Source organism: Bufo gargarizans, chromosome 6 (genome assembly GCF_014858855.1).
Source record: "Bufo gargarizans isolate SCDJY-AF-19 chromosome 6, ASM1485885v1, whole genome shotgun sequence".
NCBI classification, from domain to species: Eukaryota; Metazoa; Chordata; class Amphibia; order Anura; family Bufonidae; genus Bufo; species Bufo gargarizans.
Genome location: NC_058085.1, coordinates 164,906,109 through 164,928,007, shown reverse-complemented (window position 1 = coordinate 164,928,007; position 21,899 = coordinate 164,906,109). Strand labels below are relative to the sequence as shown.

The 21,899-nt window shown below is 38.7% G+C and overlaps 1 protein-coding gene across 1 annotated transcript in view; it reads left to right on the top strand.

The window, feature by feature from the left end:
- The window catches only part of CDH23 (cadherin related 23), a 1,302,172-nt gene that overhangs the window by 437,527 nt on the left and 842,746 nt on the right, over positions 1–21,899 (top strand). Inside the window, 2 exon segments of the mRNA XM_044299558.1 lie at positions 468–662; positions 11,424–11,552. Coding sequence (XP_044155493.1) covers positions 468–662; positions 11,424–11,552 — 324 coding nt within the window.

Sequence of the window (21,899 nt, the reverse complement as noted above, 5' to 3'; positions counted from 1 at the left end):
TACTTTGGAAAATTACATAAAACCCTATATTACTTTTGTGAATGGTAGCTAAAGTTTGTTCTTCCTATGTTGGTTTTCATCAGAATCTCAATACTAATGTTTCAAGCGATAATTGTTTTATTAAGGGGAAAACTGTAGTCATAGGTTTAATTATTGCCAAGCAGGCAACAATGTAAAACTAGGAATGACACTAATTACAGTGGTTTTTTAGGTAAATAGGTATATTCATTTTTCTAATAATGTATTTCCTGTAACGCAGTAAGAAAACAGTATCCCAGGCAACTGTGCTTATTTGCAGTGCTGAGAATAAGCAAGTATAATGAGGTGATTTGCTGCCAATGGAGTAATAAAACATTTCAGATTGCATTACACAGTAACAGGGTCAGTTTATTTGTCTTGAATCGTTTGAGTGGGTTAGTTAATTTCCATCTGTTAATTTCACACCGTATGTGTTTCCTCTCTTTCAGAACACACCAGTGGGAACTCCAATTTATATTGTGAATGCCACAGATCCTGATCAGGGAACAGGTGGAAGCGTGTTGTACTCGATTCAGCCATCCTCCAGTTTTTTTGCAATTGATAGGTCTCGGGGGATTGTGACTGTGATCAGTCCGCTGGACTATGAAACCACTGTGGCATACCAACTTCAGGTTAATGCAACGGTAAGTCATGTACACTGTCTGGAAGCCATTTTTTGCTTTCATTGACTCTGCAGGGGTGGAGTCAGCACTAAAATTAAATAAATGAACATAAACTTCACATAGTAGTTTTACATTTCCATAACTAATATCCAAGAACATGAAAAAAATGAAACACACTTTAATGTAAGATATATGTGCAATAAGTAGTAGGTTTAACTGACCAGATAAAAAATTATATTATGAAACCCAGGAAAATACTACAAAGTACTACATTTTATCACATGAAAAGAGACACCCCCCTTCGACCACTTGGGGTATCACTTAATACTAAGAAAGTAGTGTTAGGGGATATATGTAACTTATCATTATGGATTATGCCTGTCATGTTAGGAAACAGATCAGTCCTAAATTCCAGTGACACCACTGTCCCTATCTACTTGGACAATCTGCCCTAAATGGTGGCGCCCAACTAGGTGATGGTCCCTAACTGGGCAATGGGCTCAGAACGCGGTAGGTTTGACTAGGACAAAATCTAAATTATAGACCAAAACCAATAACAAGCCTAAGTCAAAACCGGAGAGTCACGTTAAAACCAAAGAAGAGACAAATACAGAATCAAATACCAGACGCTAAAGTTATTGTTGAACAACTGATTAGCGAGGGTATGGGGAGTCAGACCCCCTGCCAATCATCTAGTAATGGCCTATCCTGAGGCCATCACTTAATAAAGATGGAAAACCCATATAGCCTTTGTTGAAATTCTGTGCCATTTTCCACACATAAGTCTTGTTCATAAAATGGCAGCTGATGGAGGGTCATGTGACCAGGCAAATCGGCTCCATGTGATGTCTCCTCCATTCAAACACTGTGCACCCGCCATCTGCATTTGCACTGTTGGGATTTAAGTGTAGAAGCAATGTGTTTGAATGCAGGAGGCTGTGATTTGTATCACATGACCCTCCATTAACGGCCATCTTATGGATAGGACCTCTATGCAAATAGCACATAAGATTTACCTAAAAAGGAGATATGTCTTAAGAAAAATAGCAAATGGCACAGAATATCAACAAAGGCTAATAGTGCCATATACAGTTACATTTGGACACTGACACAAATTTTGTTTTTTTTTAACCTGTTTACTGAAACATATTCAAGTTATAGTTATAAAATGGACATGGACATAAAGTCCAGACTTTTAGTTTTCATTTGAGGGTATCCATATTAAAATTGGATGAAGGGTTTAGGAGTTTCAGCTCATTTACATGTGGTACCCTGTTTTTAAAGGGACCAAAAGTAATTGGACAATTGACTCAAAGGCTGTTTCATGGGCAAGTGCGGGCAAATCCTTCATTACGTCAGTTTTAATTAAGCACATAAAAGGCCTGGAGTTGATTTGCGGTGTGGTGCTTGCATTTTGAAGATTTTGCTGAGAAGTAAACATGTGGTCAAAGGAGCTATCCATGCAGGATAAACAAGCCATCCTTCATCTGCAAAAACAGAAAAAACCCATCCAAAAAATATCAACACTATTTGGAGTGGCAAAATCTACAGTTTGGTACATCCTGAGAAATAAAGCACTGGTGAACTCAACAATGGAAAAAGACCTGAATGCCCACAGAAGACAACAGTGGTGGATAATCACTGAATAATTACCATGGTGAAGAGAAACCCCTTCACAACAGCCAACCAAGTGAACAACACTCTCCAGGATATAGGCGTATCAATATCCGAATCTACCATAAAGAGAAGATTGCATGAAAGTAAATGTAGAGGGTTCACTGCACGGTGCAAGCCACTCATAAGCCTCAAGAATAAAAAGGCTAGAGTGGACTTTGCTAAAAATCCTCTTAAAAAACAGGACACTTCTGGAAGAACATTCTTTGGACAGATAAAACCATAATCAACCTCTACCAGAATGATGGAAATAAAAAGGTATGGTGAAGGCATGGTACAGCTCATGATCCAAAAAATACCACATCATCTGTAAAACACGGCAGAGGCACTGGGTTCCTAGTTTTTATTGACACAGAAATTCTGCGGTTTTCAGAGACATAGTGTGTGCTCAAATCCAGCCAAACTGATTTGTAGGCGTTTCATAATACAGATGGACAATGACCCAAAACATAAAGCCAAAGCAACCCAAGAGTTTATTAAAGCAAAGAAGTGGAATAATCTTGAATGGCCAAGTCAGTCACCTGATCTGAACCCAATAGAGCATGCATTTCACTTGTTAAAGACAAAACTTCAGACATTAAGGCCCACAAACAAACAGCAACTGAAAACCGCTGCAGTAAAGGGCTGGTACAGCATTAAAAAGGAGGAAACACAGCATCTGGTGATGTCCATGAGTTCAAGACTTCAGGCAGTCATTGCCAACAAAGGGTTTTCAACCAAGTATAAGAAATTAATATTTTATTTACAAATATTAAATTTTTCCAATTACTTTTGAGCCCCTAAAATGAAGGGATTGAGTTTAAAAAAATGCTTTAGTTCCTCACATTTTTATGCAATCATTTTGTTCAACCCGCTGAATTAAAGCTGAATGTCTGAACTTCAACTGAATCTGAATAGTATTGTTCAAAATCCATTGTGGTAATGTACAGAACAAAAATTTGAAAAATGTTGTCTCTGTCCAAGTATATATGGACCTAACTGTAGTCATCTTATGTACACATTGGTCACAAGGGGCCAACTCCTTTTAATCTGGCAACTATATATTCATGTAGGGCTGTAATGTGTAACATAGATGTGCCACTGCACAATGTGTGGTTTTCCAGAATTTTTGCTGTGGTCAAAACAGCCATCACTGTAAAATTGCCTCAGTTTATATGCAGTTTTAGTATTAGTGGGATAAAGAGCCTTTTTCAATATACAGTTCTTTTAGTAAAGATCTTTTGTGCACACACAAAACACCTGGTACACATTAGCAAATTTGGGCAGTCCAAATTGGGACCTTCTTTTCCACCCAAAATTCCTATTGCTAAAGGCCATTGCTGTGACCTAAATCTCGACCACTCATTTTCATTAAAAAATAAACTGTTAACAATCTTCTGTATTTTAAATCGAACTGTGCATGCACATTAAATAAAATAAAAAATATGCTGAAAAAATACCAAGTAGTTTACTAGTAACATTGTAGCAGGGAAATCGGAGATTAGAAAACATCCAGCATGGTCACAAACTGCACAGCTTTAAGGCTATTGTAAGATAATGCTCATGCTGTGTTATTGAATGCCGTTTAAATGAGCATTAATCCCACATAATCAGTTTTGACTGCAATTTCAAAGTCTTCATGTAGTACTACAGAACAGCCTCCATGTCAGTCTATCGCTATATGCCTGCACATATCCATTAAAAGCAGGAGTGTATCCAGAATGTCATAGATCTATTCAAGACATGAGTCACTAGAAGTAGTAGAAGCCAGTTAGCTTTAGTTTTGACAAGGTGCCAAATACAATAATTTTTTTTTTGAACTGTACTGTTTAACCTCTTCCCAACCGTCCACCGTAAATTTATGGAGGAAGTCAGATATTTTAATATGGCGCCTGCTCAAGAGCACAGCAGACACCATGGCAAATGTATGCGTTCAACGATAACATCTGTTGCACACATTTAACCCCTCAGATGTGACCACTTCATCTGCGAGCTAAAAAAAAAAATATGGGAGCACCTGCTTCCGGCTTTGCAGCGGCTCCACCTAGCGGGTATCGGGGAAGTCGGATAGTGTGTGCGGCAGCCACGGTCCTCGATCAGAAGCTGACGATGTGGCAGGGCTCCATAAGAACAAAATAAAATGCTCATAGACTCCAATGCATTAGTATATGTAGTAGCATCTAGTGATTGCTTGTTCAAGTTCCTTAGATGAACTATTAAAAAGTGTAAAAGAAGAAGCAGGTTTAAAAAATTAAAAAAATATGAAAATTCAAATCCCCCTCCCCCTTTCCCCATTAAAATAACCAATTAAAAAAAAAAATATCATAGCCATCACTGCATGCTCGAAAATATAAAAATATTTATTCCAGACAGCAAATGGTGGAATGCAAAAAAAAAACATCAAAATTGCTGATTAGTAATTTTTTGTCACTTTTCATGCTCCAAAACCTTCAATAAAAAGTTATAAAAAAGTCATACACAATCCAAGTATTAATTAAAAAAATACAGACCGTATTGCAATAAATGAGCCCTCACACAGCTCTGCAGACATAAAATTAAAAAGTTATGAGGGTCTTAATATGGTGATGCTGAGAAAATTCTTAAATCTTTTATTTTTTTTCCAGTATTAAAATGCAAGAAAAAACGATAAAAGATATGGTACCGTTGTTATCATACTTACCTAGACAAGGAAGGTAACAGGTCAATTTTACTGCATAGGAAACACTATAAAATAAAAAAAACTAAATATAAAATTATAGTGGAATTGTGTTTTTTATTATAATTCCACCCCATTTAAAAAAATTAATTCCAGCTTACCACTACATAGTATGTAATTTGTGTATTTAAATACACCAACTAGTGACAGAGCGACACAGCTGAAATATTCAAGTTGCTCCCAATGGTGTCATTATAATATAACTCTTCCCAGCATCAGCCTGCCAACAATTGAGCGGCTGGCGTAGGATTCAGAGTTGTTCTATGCCAGAAAACTGGCATACAAGATGATAAACGTGGTGGTGGGGGGGTGTTGTGGCTCCTCCCTGGCGAGGCTGGCAGAGAACCATAATTTACACAGAAATTTTTGTGGCGTTGAAAAAGTAGCAAACATGCAGTTTGTGACTTTTTTACACCAGAAAACTGGTGTAATCAAATGATATATCTGGCTCTATGAGTAAAATCAGCCTTAGACATTTTGCTTAACTCATTGCCAAGGCTGCTGTAATCACAGTGCTTTATTAACTAGCAAGATCCATCTACAGACACACCACTATCATGCATTTCATGTTTGCAGTAAAGTCCACAAAAAAGGTAAATTCCAGCTCACCAATCCTCCCCATGCACGGAACGAACCGGACAAGTCCTCTCAACATGCAAAATAAAAGGAAAGGTTCCAGCACTTCATATTCCGGTTATTGCTTCGTCTTTATTTCATTACTGGTTGCAGATTACATCTTGTGAAAATAACGTCCCACCACCACGCTGGTGGGACGTTATTTTCACAAGATGTAATCTGCAACCAGTAATGAAATAAAGACGAAGCAATAACCGGAATATGAAGTGCTGGAACCTTTCCTTTTATTTTGCATGTTTGCAGTAAATCAACTTTCCTCCTTCTCTGCCCCTTATTGAAATGAATGGAGCCGACTGCCTAACACATAAAACACAAATGTTAGTGTCTTAATAAAAGCCCATAGTAGGAGGTGGATCTGCCAAAGTTATGAATAGGTGCAGCCAGAGTGTCAGTTCTAAATGTAACACAGCTTCCTAGCTGTTTTACATTTAGACCATTTTCTACACCTAAAGCAGGTGTAGAAAATGACAAGGCGTGAGCGGGGCGATGTCACAGACAGCAACCATTGAGCTGCCATCTGCGCCTGAAATATGCCTAATTTAGGTGCATTTCGGTATAATAAATGACCCCCTTGATGTACACAACAAGTTGCATATCCTAAAAGATGTTTAAGTGGGTCATTTGAGGTACTTTTTAAGTAGAAAACTTCATGCATCCTAGGGCAAAGCCGCAATTTCAGGTTTTTTTATTCCGTTTTTGAAGCCAAACCCAGGTGTTGCTTCAAAAAAGAGAATTTTTATCTGGCCTTAATACCTTCTCTGCTTTCATGACCCACTCCGGGTTCTGCCTCGAAAACTTGATTGTGTGGCTGTACCCTTAGCAATTATTTTGTGGATAGTGCTGTATTTAACTTTTATGCTAATTCTGGAAAATTGTATATGCGCTTTCAGTAAGTATTCTAATATAAAAGACTCATATGACAACTATTTATCAAAATGAATGGCAACAAGTCAGGAATGGAAAGCTTCTGATAATTATAAAATACAGTACATTTTCCTTTGAGTACATTTGTTTGCCCATTAATTGGGGCACAGATAGTAAAAAGTGTCATGTCTGGTTATACTGGTTGATTCAAGTGATTGTCTATGTCTGGAACAGATTCGCAGTTCAGCTGGAACCTGTGATTAAATAGAAATACAGAACACAAATTTACTGTCATTACTTGACACACCAACACAGATATTAAAGGCAATCTCCCATCAGTGCATAACGGTATTTATACTCATCACATGGCAACTTGCAATGTGTATTTACTGACATTGCTTGGTGAAGTAGAATAGACATTAAGATGACAAGATATTTCCATTAACAATAGTGGATATGTCTAGTTCATTGTATTTCTATACATTTTTTTACAGCTTGGAAGATTAAGCTATAAGTTCACACAAGTCTCAGCTGTTGTACTATTGGCAATGCAACTTAAATGTTATCCTTATAGTGTTTTTAATTATGGAAATGTATCTACAGGTGAAACTCGAAAAATTTGAATATCGTGCAAAAGTCAATTTTTTTCAGTAATGCAAATTAAAAGGAATTGCATTAATGCAGCTTAAAATTAGAATTTTGTGAAAAGGTTCAATATTCTAGGCTCAAAGTGTCACACTCTAATCAGCTAATTAGTACATACTCCCTGAGCAAAGGTACCTCAAAATTATGACTTTGGGGTTTCATAAGCTGTAAGCTTGAAATATCTCGCTTTGCATGTAATGAGTCTATCTCATATGTTAGTTTCACATTTTAAGTTGCGTTACTGAAATAAATGAACTTTACACGATATTCAAATTTTTTGAGTTTCACCTGTCGAATTATCTGCTCAGTAATAATTTTATTTTCTAAAAGTCTGTGCCATGCTTTATGCTCAGTCCATGGACTGTATTTTGACATGGACTAGAGATGAACAGTTGAATTATATTGGTGAATATTTGGTGATAAGATCATGATTGCCAAAAAGATTTGGCCACACATTAGGCCAGGTCTATGTGTTCTACAGCATGAAAGCTGAATCATTTTGATGTTTCTACTAACAATTGCTGTGAACAATACAATGTGCTCAGTTTTATTTAGCCTAAGGGGCACACACAGATCTTATAGAATGAGGCAAAGGTGTAGCATATAGTGTGAAGAATCATATAACTGTCCTTTTTAATGGATAAAAGTAATGGATATAGAAACAAGTGGGTCGTCACTAAATAGTCACCAGCTGGTATTGAGGATGTTGTGATAATAAAATATATATATAAATATAAATTGTGCGCTAGAAAAATGATGCGCTAATAAAAACTAAGAAGGCAAAAAAATATATATGTAGGATATTTGTCCTTATAAATAGAATAGTCTTTTCATGAAATAGTAGCCTCAAAGCGGAGGCTAAGTGGAAGATAGAATAATGCGTTTTTCTCGCGTTTAGAATAATGTGTTTCTATATACTATGGACCAGCGACATATTAGGTACATCCGACTGTGCACTTACAACCAGGGAACATCAGGATCTACCAGTAACACCACAAGAAAATATATAAAATACTCATATCGACATTAAATACACAGATAAACCTATACAAAACAATATCAACACCTATATAGCAAGTACCTCCCTATGCTGCATACTGCACTCTACACAGTAAGCACCTTCCTCTGCTGCACTATATCTACCCATTTTTCTAAATTGTGCATTTCCCCTCTTCATTTAAATATATAGGGATGACAAACCCTGACATTCATTGGGTCTTTTACCCTATGGACCAGTGATAGAATGGGCACATCTTACTATATATTAACTACCAGGAACCCTCAACAATACAGTATAGACAGATAAAAATCTTCATCCACTAAATATAGAAAGTAGTCCCAAAATAACCAACTAAACCTAGAAGCACAACAACAATTACCTTATTACACTATAAACACTATGAATTGTGAAGATCCAGAAAGTAAATATCCCCCCCATACCACAACAGCCCATACTCACTAAATAGGCCATCAATACCTGACCCACTGTCTATAGGTAGGCCCTAAACCTACAACCATCATTTTTACACCATGCACTAAAGAACATAATTACAATACCCAGCCAAATCGATTAAAGGAATAATCTGTCTCAATTAGACACACTTTTCCATATATCCCAATATTTTTCATTTATTTATTCATTTATTATTCTTCATATTTTTATAATTTGCACAAAGTTTACCTGTGTAATAAACAAAATGTGCCAAACTAGAATCTACCATATTAGATTCCAACAAGACAATCAGATCAAAATATATGCAATGATGGGAAAAGTTAATCAGCTCATAAATGAGTCAATTGCCTCTGCCCTATAAATACTCCAGTATTCACTACAATCCTCCACTTACTGATGAAGGGAGAGACTCCCGAAACGCGTTTAAGGAGCAGAGGATTGTCGGAATACCCACTACTCGTAACGGAGCTAGAGGATCACGGGACCATTCAGTACAAGCCAGGGAAAGATCGCGATCACGTGACAGCCTACGTCACCCTACAGACGCGCGAACCACGCCTCCCGGCGTCCTTGGCAACACGATATACACCGCCGACTCCTGGATTCAAGACAGCCGCCCAGGGAGAACAGATCACCGCCAGAGGACCGAAGACGAAGGGTAAGTGACCTCTCAGAGACAGTGCGGGACGCCGCACTCAGGCACAGAGCACCCCTTCCTCCCACAGCACCCGCATAAGAAGCATAGCATCAATTTATTGTTACATACAATATACTAATGTACATGCTTGCGGCTCTATGAAAATTAACTGACCTATTTATATAGTAACAAGACGCATCACGTACCCTCCATTTAATAGCGGGGATCATATAAAAGGAGTCACAAGGTGCATTATTCACCTATTTATTTATCTCCTATCTAGAGGATATCACCCCAAAAGAAAAAGACTACCCTATATAAAGAGAAAAACGCATTATTCTATCCTCCACTTAGTCTCCACTTTGAGGCTACTATTTCATGAAAAGACTATTCTATTTATAAGGACAACTATCCTACATATATATTTTTTTACCTTCTTCGTTTTTATTAGCGCATCATTTTTCTAGCGCACAATTTATATTTATATATATATTTTATTATCACAACATCCTCAATACCAGCTGGTGACTATTTAGTGACGACCCACTTATTTCTACATCCATTACTTTTATCCATTAAAAAGAACAGTTAGCAGAATTCAATTCTCCAATGCGATTCTTCATACTATATGCTACACCTTTGCCTCATTGTATTTAACATTATTTTATAACATCTTATATTCACTATATATACAAATAAATTAATAGATTGACCCAAATCAGAGTGTGCCTGCTTACTTATGTTCTTTCAAATAATCCACTCCTGACTGGGTGAGTCAGTTCTAGCAGCTCCACACTTCGATCATCTGCCTGAGTGGTAGAGCCGTCTATTCCATTTTTTCTCTTTACAGATCTTATAGAGCCTCATAACAAACGTTAGTATGAATCCCGTCTCAACCAAACCCAGTTTTCCACTACACGTGTCAAACACTTCCAGGAAATATGATTTCTAACAAATGTATGTTTTTTTTTTTTTATTAATTCTGAGAAATGTTTAACAAAACAAAGTGTTAGTTTACTTTCACATATGCGTTGTAATGACCGGTTTTGAGATCTGGCATAGGTCCCCATTGATTGATTTTGTCAATGGGGACAAAACTGAACAAACTGGAACAGAGTACATCAGAATGCATTCCGTTCCAGTTTGTTGCCTTCCCATGCTGGACACAAAATCTCTGCCAGATTTTATGTGTGTGGCATGGGCAAGTGATGAAGCCAGATCTGGCACCAAAACCCATGTAAATCAATGGTGCCAGATTTGTTTTTTTCACCCATTGACTTACAATGCTTTTAGTGCCGGATCCGGTTTCTTCATTTTCGATATAATACAACCGTATCCATTCTGAACCGATGCAGCCTGTTGTATTATTATAACGGAAACATTTTGCTGTGGTTTTCAGATCCCCTGCTGGATCTCAAAACCGTACAGCAAAAATGCAATTATGAAAGTAGCCTTATAAAAATGTTGCGCTGTGCCTCACTCACTTTTAGAAAAAATGTAACAGGTAGTTAATAAACATGACGCTCATTCTGATCACCCTATTTCTAATCTAAGACAACTGGTATAAATACAGAGATAACTCTCCTCATATGCGAGTTCCATTGACATAGAATATTATAAAAGTGGCTGTCTACAGCCACCACTAGAGGGCGCTCAATGGATAGAAATATATAAAGTTAGCACTTCATCACCACATCAATAGAAGCTGTAAAAAAAATCTATACATTGAGCTTCCCTTAGTGGAGGCCACAGGAATCTGTGGCGGATTTATGTCAGGAACAGAAGAAAATATTCAGTGCTGCCCCATAGCAGTAAGTGATCTGCATCTGTGGTAGGTACACCACTGTTTTATACCTTGTGGAAATAATCTATTGTCACAACATCTAAGTACTCCCCCACAGTTTTTGGAGTAAATATGTGAATTCTTTGTTGCATGCATATCGAGGATTCCACACTTTACATTATATGGAATGAAAATTTAGGACAATTTCACAAATTATAGATATGGTGTGAGATCCAGACTGGAAATTAAGATGTGAATGAGTTGGTCTATACTGGAAGGAGCATATTTTAGAAGTTGGGTTTGCAAGAAGCTGATAAAGAACAGGGCTAATGTGAAAGGAAATTCTGTCTAAAATTCTTTCTAGAATGTAATTTTTTTATTTTTTTTATTGTTAGGATCAAGACAAGACAAAACCTCTGTCAACATTAGCTAACCTTGCCATTACAGTCACTGATATTCAAGACATGGACCCAATTTTTGTCAATTTGCCGTATAGCACTAACATATATGAAAACTCACCTCCGGTAAGAATACATCTTCTTCTTCTTGTTAACTTACTGCTGTAATGAATTTTAGTTATTGTGAAAATCTAGTGAAAAAAATGGTTTATACAACTCTCCTCAAAGTTTAAGAATTCTAAAAAGTTGAGTCAAGATATGGCTTTAATGGAGAACATGTTCACATTAGCAATGCTATATCACATTGTGCCCTCTTTAGGCCAGTATATGCCTGTAAATATAGAAGCAAATTTATGGTGAAAGGAAGGGAAAGTGACTGCCCACATTACCTATCAAAAGATATCAGCCATGCACCATACCAATATTCCAGGGATGCTACTTTAAAGGGAATCCATCATTTTTTAACTAATGTGTCCCCCTTCATGTGGCTTACAACTATAATATTGATAATGATGGCAATGTCCCTACTGGGACAGCACTGGTCTCCCAGATGTAATTGGGCTCCTGGCACTTCCTGGCTCATGTGGTGTACATTGTGATCCTGCCCTGGCTACAACCCACAATGTACACTCACAGTACCCGAGGCTGTGTGACTGCTCAGGTGCAACCTGCGTACTTTTTTGGTTGTAGCAAGTCCTTCATATATAAACAGTACAGATCAAAAGTTTAGACACACCTTCTCATTCAAAGAGTTTTCTTTATTTTCATGACTATAAAAATTGTAGATTCACACTGAAGGCATCAAAACTATGAATTAACACTTGTGGAATTATATACATAACAAAAAAGTGTGAAACAACTGAAAATATGTCATATTCTAGGTTCTTCAAAGTAGCCAACTCTTGGCATTCTCTTGATGAGCTTCAAGAGGTAGTCACCTGAAATGGTTTTGACTTCACAGGTGTGCCCTGTCAGGTTTAAAGGGAACCTGTCACCTGGATTTTGGGTATAGAGCTGAGGACATGGGTTGCTAGATGGCCGCTAGCACATCCGCAATACCCAGTCCCCATAGCTCTGTGTGCTTTTATTGTGTAAAAAACCCGATTTGATACATATGCAAATTAACCTGAGATGAGTCCTGTACATGAGATGAGTCATGGACAGGACTCATCTCAGGTTAATTTGCATATGTATCAAATCGGGTTTTTTACACAATAAAAGAACACAGAGCTATGGGGACTGGGTATTGCAGATGTGCTAGCGGCCATCTAGCAACCCATGTCCTCAGCTCTATACCCCAAATCCCGGTGACAGGTTCCCTTTAATAAGTGGGATTTCTTGCCTTATAAATGGGGTTGGGACCATCAGTTGTGTTGTGGAGAAGTCAGGTGGATACACAGCTGATAGTCCTACTGAATAGACTGTTAGAGTTTGTATTATGGCAAGAAAAAAGCAGATAAGTAAAGAAAAACGAGTGACCATCATTACTTTAAGAAATGAAGGTCAGTCAGTCTGAAAAACCGGAAAAACTTTGAAAGTGTCCCCAAGTGCAGTCACAAAAACCATCAAACGCTACAAAGAAACTGGCTCACATGCGGACCGCCCCAGGAAAGGAAGACCAAGAGTCATATCTGCTGCGGAGGACAAGTTCATCCAAGTCACCAGCCTCAGAAAATCACAGGTTAACAGCAGCTCAGATTAGAGACCAGGTCAATGCCACACAGAGTTCTAGCAGCAGACACATCTCTAGAACAACTGTTAAGAGGAGACTGTGTGAATCAGGCCTTCATGGTAGAATATATGCTAGGAAACCACTGCTAAGGACAGGCAACAAGCAGACGAGACTTGTTTGGGCTAAAGAACACAAGGAATGGACATTAGACCAGTGGAAATCTGTGCTCTGGTCTGATGAGACCAAATTTGAGATCTTTGGTTCCAACCACCGTGTCTTTGTGCGACTCAGAAAAGGTGAACGGATGGACTCTACATGCCTGGTTCCCACCGTGAAGCATGGAGGAGGAGGTGTGATGGTGTGGGGGTGCTTTGCTGGTGACACTGTTGGGGATTTATTCAAAGTTGAAGGCATACTGGATCAGCATGACTACCACAGCATCTTGCAGCGGCATGCTATTCCATCCAGTTTGTGTTTAGTTGGACCATCATTTATTTTTTAACAGGACAATGACCACAAACACACCTCCAGGCTGTGTAAGGGCTATTTGACCATGAAGGAGAGTGATGGGGTGCTGCGCCAGATGACCTGGCCTCCACAGTCGCCGGACCTGAACCCAATCGAGATGGTTTGGGGTGAGCTGGACCGCAGAGTGAAAGCAAAAGGGCCAACAAGTGCTAAGCATCTCTGGAAACTCCTTCATGACTGTTGGAAGACCACTTCAGGTGACTACCTCTTGAAGCTCATCAAGAGAATGCCAAGAGTGTGCAAAGCAGTAATCAAAGCAAAAGGTGGCTACTTTGAAGAACCTAGAATATGACATATTTTCAGTTGTTTAACACTTTTTTGTTATGTATATAATTCCACATGTGTTAATTCATAGTTTTGATGCCTTCAGTGTGAATCTACAGTTTTCATAGTCATGAAAATAAAGAAACTTTTTGAATGAGAAGGTGTGTCCAAACTTTTGGTCTGTACTGTACATGAAAACACATAATATCTGGTGGTAATAACACACTATACTGTCAGATTTTTTTTAAATAAAAAAATGATAAAAAAATTGTCCCTTTTTGTATAGTTGCTGTGTTCTTTGTCTTCTGATCGGTAACATAGTGACCACTATTTTGAGCAATTTATCCAAAATGAATTTCAAATTAGCTACATTCCACATTTTATGGGAAATTTATAATTTATTTGATTTGTTCATTAAACTGGTATAATCCCGTATATTACACACAGTTTATATAATGATGGATGATTATCAAATATATTGTTTATTTATACACAGCAGATTTTCCGCAGACATTTGTGACCGCTCCATTTATCGAAATGTACCTGGATGAAACCCATGTAGACACATAGAAATCATATAGATAAAGTTAATACAAGGCACTTACTAATATACAGTATTGTGTTTGTTCATATTGCCTTTCTTGACTTGATTAATTTTCCCCTCACATTATACACTGCTCATTTCCATGGTTACGATCACCCTACAATCCATCACCGGTGGCCGTGCTTGCACACTATAGGAAAAATCACCGGCCTCTCTGGTGGCCTGGACTATGGGAGTGTTCATAGGCATGCATACCCAACAGCTCCCATCCCGACCACCTTGTACCTGATTTGCAGTGGTGGCCATAACCCCTGGATACAAGTAATGTATAATGAAATAAAATAAAAGAATCAAGTTAACAAAGGAAAATGGATAATCACAGTACATTAGTAAGTGCCTTGTATTAACTTTTACATGATAAATGCCATTTTCTGAAGTGAGACAACCCCCAGATTGTGAAAAAAGTCTTCAAAACTTGCTATGTACCTATACTTTTCTAGACAAGTCATCCACAGCCTTTTGCTTATGTAAGTCACATGTCTGCCTTTATGATTCCTTATAAATAAGAAGAATTGAAAGCAATGAAGCAGCAAGGTCCTTCACGTTCTCAGCTTTATTTGGCAGCTTCTCCTAACATTTCCTTCTCTTGTCTGTTAGAAGTGGGGCTATGTATTGCAGCAGTGTTCAGTTACATATTTTTTTTTTCTTTTCTTTCATCAATCTTCTCTCCCTTGGCCTTACTTTTTTTGATCTTTATTTCTGCTTAAGCTATGACCACCTCCTTATCTATGGCAAACAGCATGCCTCTGATTTTCTACCTGTGCAGCTCTTAAGAATACCTAATCTAAAGTGTATACATTACCTAATAAAGTCCTTCTTATTTGGGATTATTGCATCAAATTTTAATTTCCTCACTTGAGTAACAGCATGTCAAGCTGGCCGTCAGTGAAGAGCTGATAAAAAGTGAAAAGGTTGTATAAACGGCAGCAAATTACTGCAAACGGATAACTATCGGCTCTTTGACCGGAGCTGAGGACTGAGAAATAGGATTTTCAGCTTCCAAATCTACCACAGACATGTTGCAGAGGCCTTGCTTTCCACTTCCCATGGGTTCCTCTGCTGTGACACTAGATTGTGCTTTGCCTTTCAAGTAAGTCTTTAATCTTGCCATAGAAAAGGGAGAGAATGAAGTTCAGAATCCAAATCGTATTGAATATTCCCAGAGAAGGCAGCCCTCACCTGTTTTGGCGACTGATCATAGCAAGCATTGCTGACAGAGATATCTGAACAGAATTGAATGCTGGCTGGAAATCCCACCACCATCACCAATTAGAGACAATGTCTGGGTTTTGGCAATGCCCTAAAGAAGCTTTAGGAAATAAATATGCACTGCAATCCTAATAAAGCTTTGTTTTCCAGACCTCGTAGGTTATTTGTAGGTTATTAACCAATGGACAATAGTGTTGATGTGCCTTGGGGAGCATTAGTTATTATGTCATAATATCATTCCATATTCATAAACCAGATAGATGTGCACAACTAGAGAAAGCAAATTAACAAACAGACAATAGAAATAAAACAGAGGCTTTGTCCATTGGATTAAACCATGCTCATTTCCAGGGGTTACTGCCAACTCTGTAGGGCAGATACAATGTGGCCGGGATGGGAGCTGCTGTGAAAGTGTGCCTATACGTGCTGCCACGGACCCAGCTATCAGAGAAGCCAATGCAATTTCCTATAGTTTGCAAGTACTATGGATGAAAATGTTTAGTCCAATTGCACTCTAATACCTTTTGTAAAGGTCCACATGTTTTATTGAAGGTCCAAGCAGAAAGAAATATAAGAAGGGGCATCACCAGTGACACGTAGCATGCTGTGGCAACTTTTTTTCTCAATAAGGCACACTTCTAATTTCCACTGTAATCCTCTTTGTGTCACATACACAATAATTATGCCCCCTTAGTGTCTCCCACATAGTAAGGATGCCATTGATTGCCCCTCAGACAATAACGGTGTCTCTTTAGTGCCTCAAACAGTATGATGACAACATAATGGATCCCATTAAGTATGATGACTATAAGTGTCTCCTCACACAACAGAGTGATCCCTTGGTGCCCCCACAGTATGATGCATATGTATTGCCTATGACACAACAGGATGCTCCCTTTGTGCCTCTTCACTGAATATGATGCCCATTAGAGCATGGTGTGATGCCTCTAACTACCCCAAAAGTATAACTGCAGTACTCCAGAACAGAGTTACTGTACAAGATTAATTGCTAAAAAGTTTATTGCTAAGTAAAATGTTGGAATTTATTACATTTGTGTACCTAATGTCATTGCATGGACAATTAAGGGTTAGCACCTTTGATGATCCTGTTAGGTTGCCAGGTGATGGACCTAAGTCTGCTCCTTGATTAGCTGTTTAATCTTGTTCTGCTTGAGGAAAAGTGAAGAGCTACACATGCAAGCTCTTTAGAGCTAGGCCCAAGCTCAGAGAACCTTAATCTCTGAAACTTGTACAGCAAAGGAAGCTGTTTTATGATGAAAAGGCAAGAAAATCACAAGATCCGGAATCTAAAAGGCTGTGCATTGGAGTCAGCAAGGTATTATGCACATTTATATCAGAGAGATTTACTTCTGTGAAAGGGAGCATTGCTTGTGCACCTTTCCATATTTGGAGATCATTTGGGTAGCTATATATGAAATCTGCATCTTTGAACCAGGAAACTGATGAAATTTATCAAGAACCTCATTGCATGACTAAGGTTATGTAGAGAGGCTTTAGAAAGAAGGACTATTACAACCTCTATCATTGCTGCTGTCAATACGCTGCTATTGAGAAAATATTGTAATGTGGTATGCTTTGGAACTGTGCCGTGCTATGTGCTAAAGTTCCTATCCGTAACTTCAGTATATAAACTTTAACTAAGCAACAGGCCTGGTTATTGACTCCACCATCTGCTGGTCCCTGCACTTGCACTCCTGACTTGCACCCTCCAAGCATCTATCATCAAGGACACCTCAACTACCACCAAGCAGGAGCCGCAACTCCAAGGAGTGCTGTTGGGAGAAGAAAGGGTACAACCTCCAGTCACTGGTCATCCCCAGGGGGAGCTAGTGGCGAGATTGCCACTGTGGACTGCGAGTACTATGACCACAATCAGAATTAGAACTACCATTCCCTTCCTCCTCCACACACTCTTTAACTGGTCGCTTCAGAATATCCCCTAAGTCTCTCTCTCACAGCAGGGTGATCCCTAGGTGCCCCAACACACAGTATAATACCCAATGAATTGCTCTCACACAAAATGAAGCCCCCTTTATTGATCCCTCATAGAATGATGCTGTCTTAAATGGGCCCCTCACATAGTAATTTCTCCTTAAAGAGGTTCTTCACTTTGTTTAAACTGATGATCTATCCTCTGGAAAAGGGTTAAAAGGGTTTTCTGAATGATAATACTCAGGAGAGTTCATCAATATCGGATTGGCAGCTGATTCTCGGCTACCAAGCTTGTCAGCTGTTTGAAAGAGCCAAAGTGGCCATAAAACGGCTGCTGACTCTATATTTTTTGTACCTAGGTTCATCTACCTGCATGTTTTCTACATAGAGCAAGGTACTGCAGTTTCTTTCTGTTCACTTGAATGGGACAAAGCTGTAATGTCCTGCATCAACACTATTAAGTAGGCAGATACCCTCCAAACAGCTGATTCGGGAACAACCCTTCTGATTTTGTTGGCCTATCCTGAGGATAGACCATCAGTTTTCTGGACCAGGATAATGCCTTTCAGTGTTTTCATTCCTTTTATTTTTGCTTTTAACTATTAACTGCTGCATACTGTATTCTTGATTGTAAGTGGACTGCTTCTAATTCTTTATTATCCATTTGTGGGTTTATGGTGAGTATAATAGTACTTCCAGTTGTGATTCATAAGCTTCATAAATGTAATAGCAATAGAAGGTGAGGCAATTACTTAAAAGGGTTGGCCCATTTCCTATATTGGGGATATATCGCAAGGATATGCCCCCAGTGTCTGATAAGTGTGGGTGGGAGCTGCACCTATCTCCGAAATAGAGGCCTGCAATCCCTCATTCATTTCTCATGTGTTGCCCGCTTTCCATCACTTTGCTGCCTCCGTTCTAGACTTGGAACCTGCGCCTATCAGACATTGGGGGCATATCCTAGCAATATGCCCCCAGTGTATGAGATGGGTCAACCCCTTTAAGTAATTTCCCCACCTTCTATCGCTATCACATATAAGAAGCTTATAAATCACAACTGGAAGTACCATTGCACTTACCATAAACCCACAAATAGATAACAAAGAAATAGAAGCAGTCCACTTACTATCAAGGATACAATATGCAGTGTTTTTCACAAAACCGTTTAATAGTTAAAAGCAAAAATAACTAATAGAAATTAATTTTCAGAGTGGCCCCATACAAACGAATAGGAAGGGCACCACGACCACCCTGACTGCAATTTGTCCCCTGTCTAGCTGAGCTGAGAAATTGGGCTGCATAGTGTAAAGTAGGCCTTGTTACTAACTCACTTCCAACAAGAACTGTGTGCTCACAATGAAATGGTGGTGAGAGACCGAATTTGTTTGGACTTTTTAGCCATGTCATATATCTAGATATAAGCAGTTTGCAAATATTTATCACTACCGCAGTGACACTTTCATTTTTGGGAAAGGTGAAAACATTTACGTATTACTTATTAAGAAGCATCTGAGTGTATTTGTAGACCATAGATTAAACAGCAAACAGCATGCAATGTTAATCAGCTTTTAGGCCCTAAGGCTAGTGTATTAAATCCTAATCTGGAATATATATTTCAGTTCTGGGCGCAAGTTCATATAAAGGATGTTCTGGAGCTGGAAAAGGTTCAGAGAATAGCAGTTATACTGCTAAGGAGCATGGAGGATATTGTTATGAGGAAAGATTAATATCATTTATTTAGTCTTGAACAGAGGCATCTAAGGAGCAACATGATTTACTTGTACAAATATATAAATACTCCATGCAAAATTTTGTGAAAAGCTGTTCCATGTAAAATACCCACAAAAGTCAAGGGGGCCCTATCTCAGTGTAAAGATAAAAAAAAAGTTCATTTTCAAGAGGCTACAATGCTTCTTTACCATAAGAACAGAAGAAAAGTCTACATCAGGATATAGTCACAGCATGAACAGTTGACGGATTACAAAATGGCGTTCCATACAGCGTTTAGCACTACTGATCTTACCAACATTATGGCAAGAACCACTCAAGTAAGTAAGGAAAAGCAACAGTTCCTCATTCTTTTAAGAGATGAAGGTCAGTCTGGGAAATTTCCAGTACTTTGACAGTATCAAAAGATTTATAGAGATCAAGTATCAGGCACATCTCAACGTCAACTGGCCAAATTGCTGCAAAGAAGCCACTACTGAGGAACAACAACAATAAGAGGAGATTTGCTTGGGCTAAGAAATGCAAGGAATGAATTTTAGACTAGTAGAAATCTGTACTATGGTCTGAAGAGTCAAAATGTGAGATTTTTGGTTCCAACCACCAGGTGTTTGTGAGACGCAGTAATGATGAGTGGATGGTTCTACATTAGAGATGAGTGAACAGATTCATTCACCTGAAATTTTTTTACTCTTGTGAGAAAGCATCCCACAAATGCACACATATTCCACAGACAGTCCTGTGACCACTAGATTACAAGTACAGAAACCTCGTCCAGCCCTGAAAAACTCACAGCTGTGCCATTACTGCAAGTATTGGGGCATGTGCAGAGACTTTATTAATGAATCGGCAACAATGAATTTTCATGTGCCGATAAACATATTTTCGTGGTGCATGCACAATCAATGGCTTGTTTTCGGTGGCAGAGCCTCTGCGCATGCGCCACTATTTGCACTAATGGCACAGGTGCAAGATTGTCAGGGCTGTGCGAGATGTCTAGCCCTGTCAACCAGCATCGTAGAGATCCATCTGTGGAGTGACAGCCCCTCACAAACACATATGAAGATTCTCCACATTCATCCGACCTTAACCCAACTCAGATGGTTTGGGATGAGTTGGACTGTAGAGTGAAGGAAAAGCAGCCAACAAATGCTCAATCCCTCTGTGAATTCCTTCAAGACTTTTGGAAAACGATTCCAGGTGGCTGCTTCAAGAAAATGATCTAGAGAATGCCAAGAGTGTGCAAAGCTGTCATCAAAACAAAAGAGGCAACTTTGACGAAACTAAAATATGAAAACACTAAAAATGTTTCTTCATCATTTTCATGTCTTCGATATAAATATACAATATCAAAAGTAAAAAAAAAACTTAACTTGGTAATGTATTAATTTTTTTAGCCATACTATTCTATAACTACTGTATAAAAGCCATCTTACCTTTGCTACCGTATGGGTGCCTAGCACAAAATTGAATTCCCAAAATATGAATCAAAAATGAAACTAGTGCATAATATTGCACAATACTGTATCAAGCCTCTGCAACCTTCTGAAAGAACATTTAAATTGCAGTTATGGGTATTTGTCTGAGAGAGTTTTTATTGTATGTGAAAGTATCTATATAAATTGCGGATGTACAGGTATTTTACACAATTGAAACACATGCAGCTTTGTATCTTGCAAGCTTTACCTTTTCCAATGTCAATGCCAATTTACCTAATTATAACTATACTTAAAACATATTTAAAGTAAGATTTGATGGAAATTCTAACATTAAATTAATAAAGATCAAATATTTAGGTATGCCATCTATCACTTAAAGACTTTCCTCATAGTTAGAGTTGAGCGAACACCTGGATGTTCGGGTTCGAGAAGTTCGGCCGAACATCCCGGAAATGTTCGGGTTCGGGATCCGAACCCGATCCGAACTTCGTCCCGAACCCGAACCCCATTGAAGTCAATGGGGACCCGAACTTTTCGGCACTAAAACGGCTGTAAAACAGCCCAGGAAAGGGCTAGAGGGCTGCAAAAGGCAGCAACATGTAGGTAAATCCCCTGCAAACAAATGTGGATAGGGAAATTAATTAAAATAAAAATTAAATAAATAAAAATTAACCAAAATCAATTGGAGAGAGGTTCCATAGCAGAGAATCTGGCTTCCCGTCACCCACCACTGGAACAGTCCATTCTCAGATATTTAGGCCCCGGCACCCAGGCAGAGGAGAGAGGTCCCGTAACAGACAATCTGGCTTCATGTCAGCAGAGAATCAGTCTTCATGTCATAGCAGAGAATCAGGCTTCACGTCACCCACCACTGTAAGAGTCCATTTTCATAAATTTAGGCCCAGCACCCAGGCAGAGGAGAGAGGTCCCGTAACAGAGGATCTGGCTTCATGTCAGCAGAGAATCAGTCTGCATGTCATAGCAGAGAATCAGGCTTCACGTCAGCCACCACTGCAACAGTCCATTGTCATAAATTTAGGCCCAGCACCCAGGCAGAGGAGAGAGTTCCCGTAACAGAG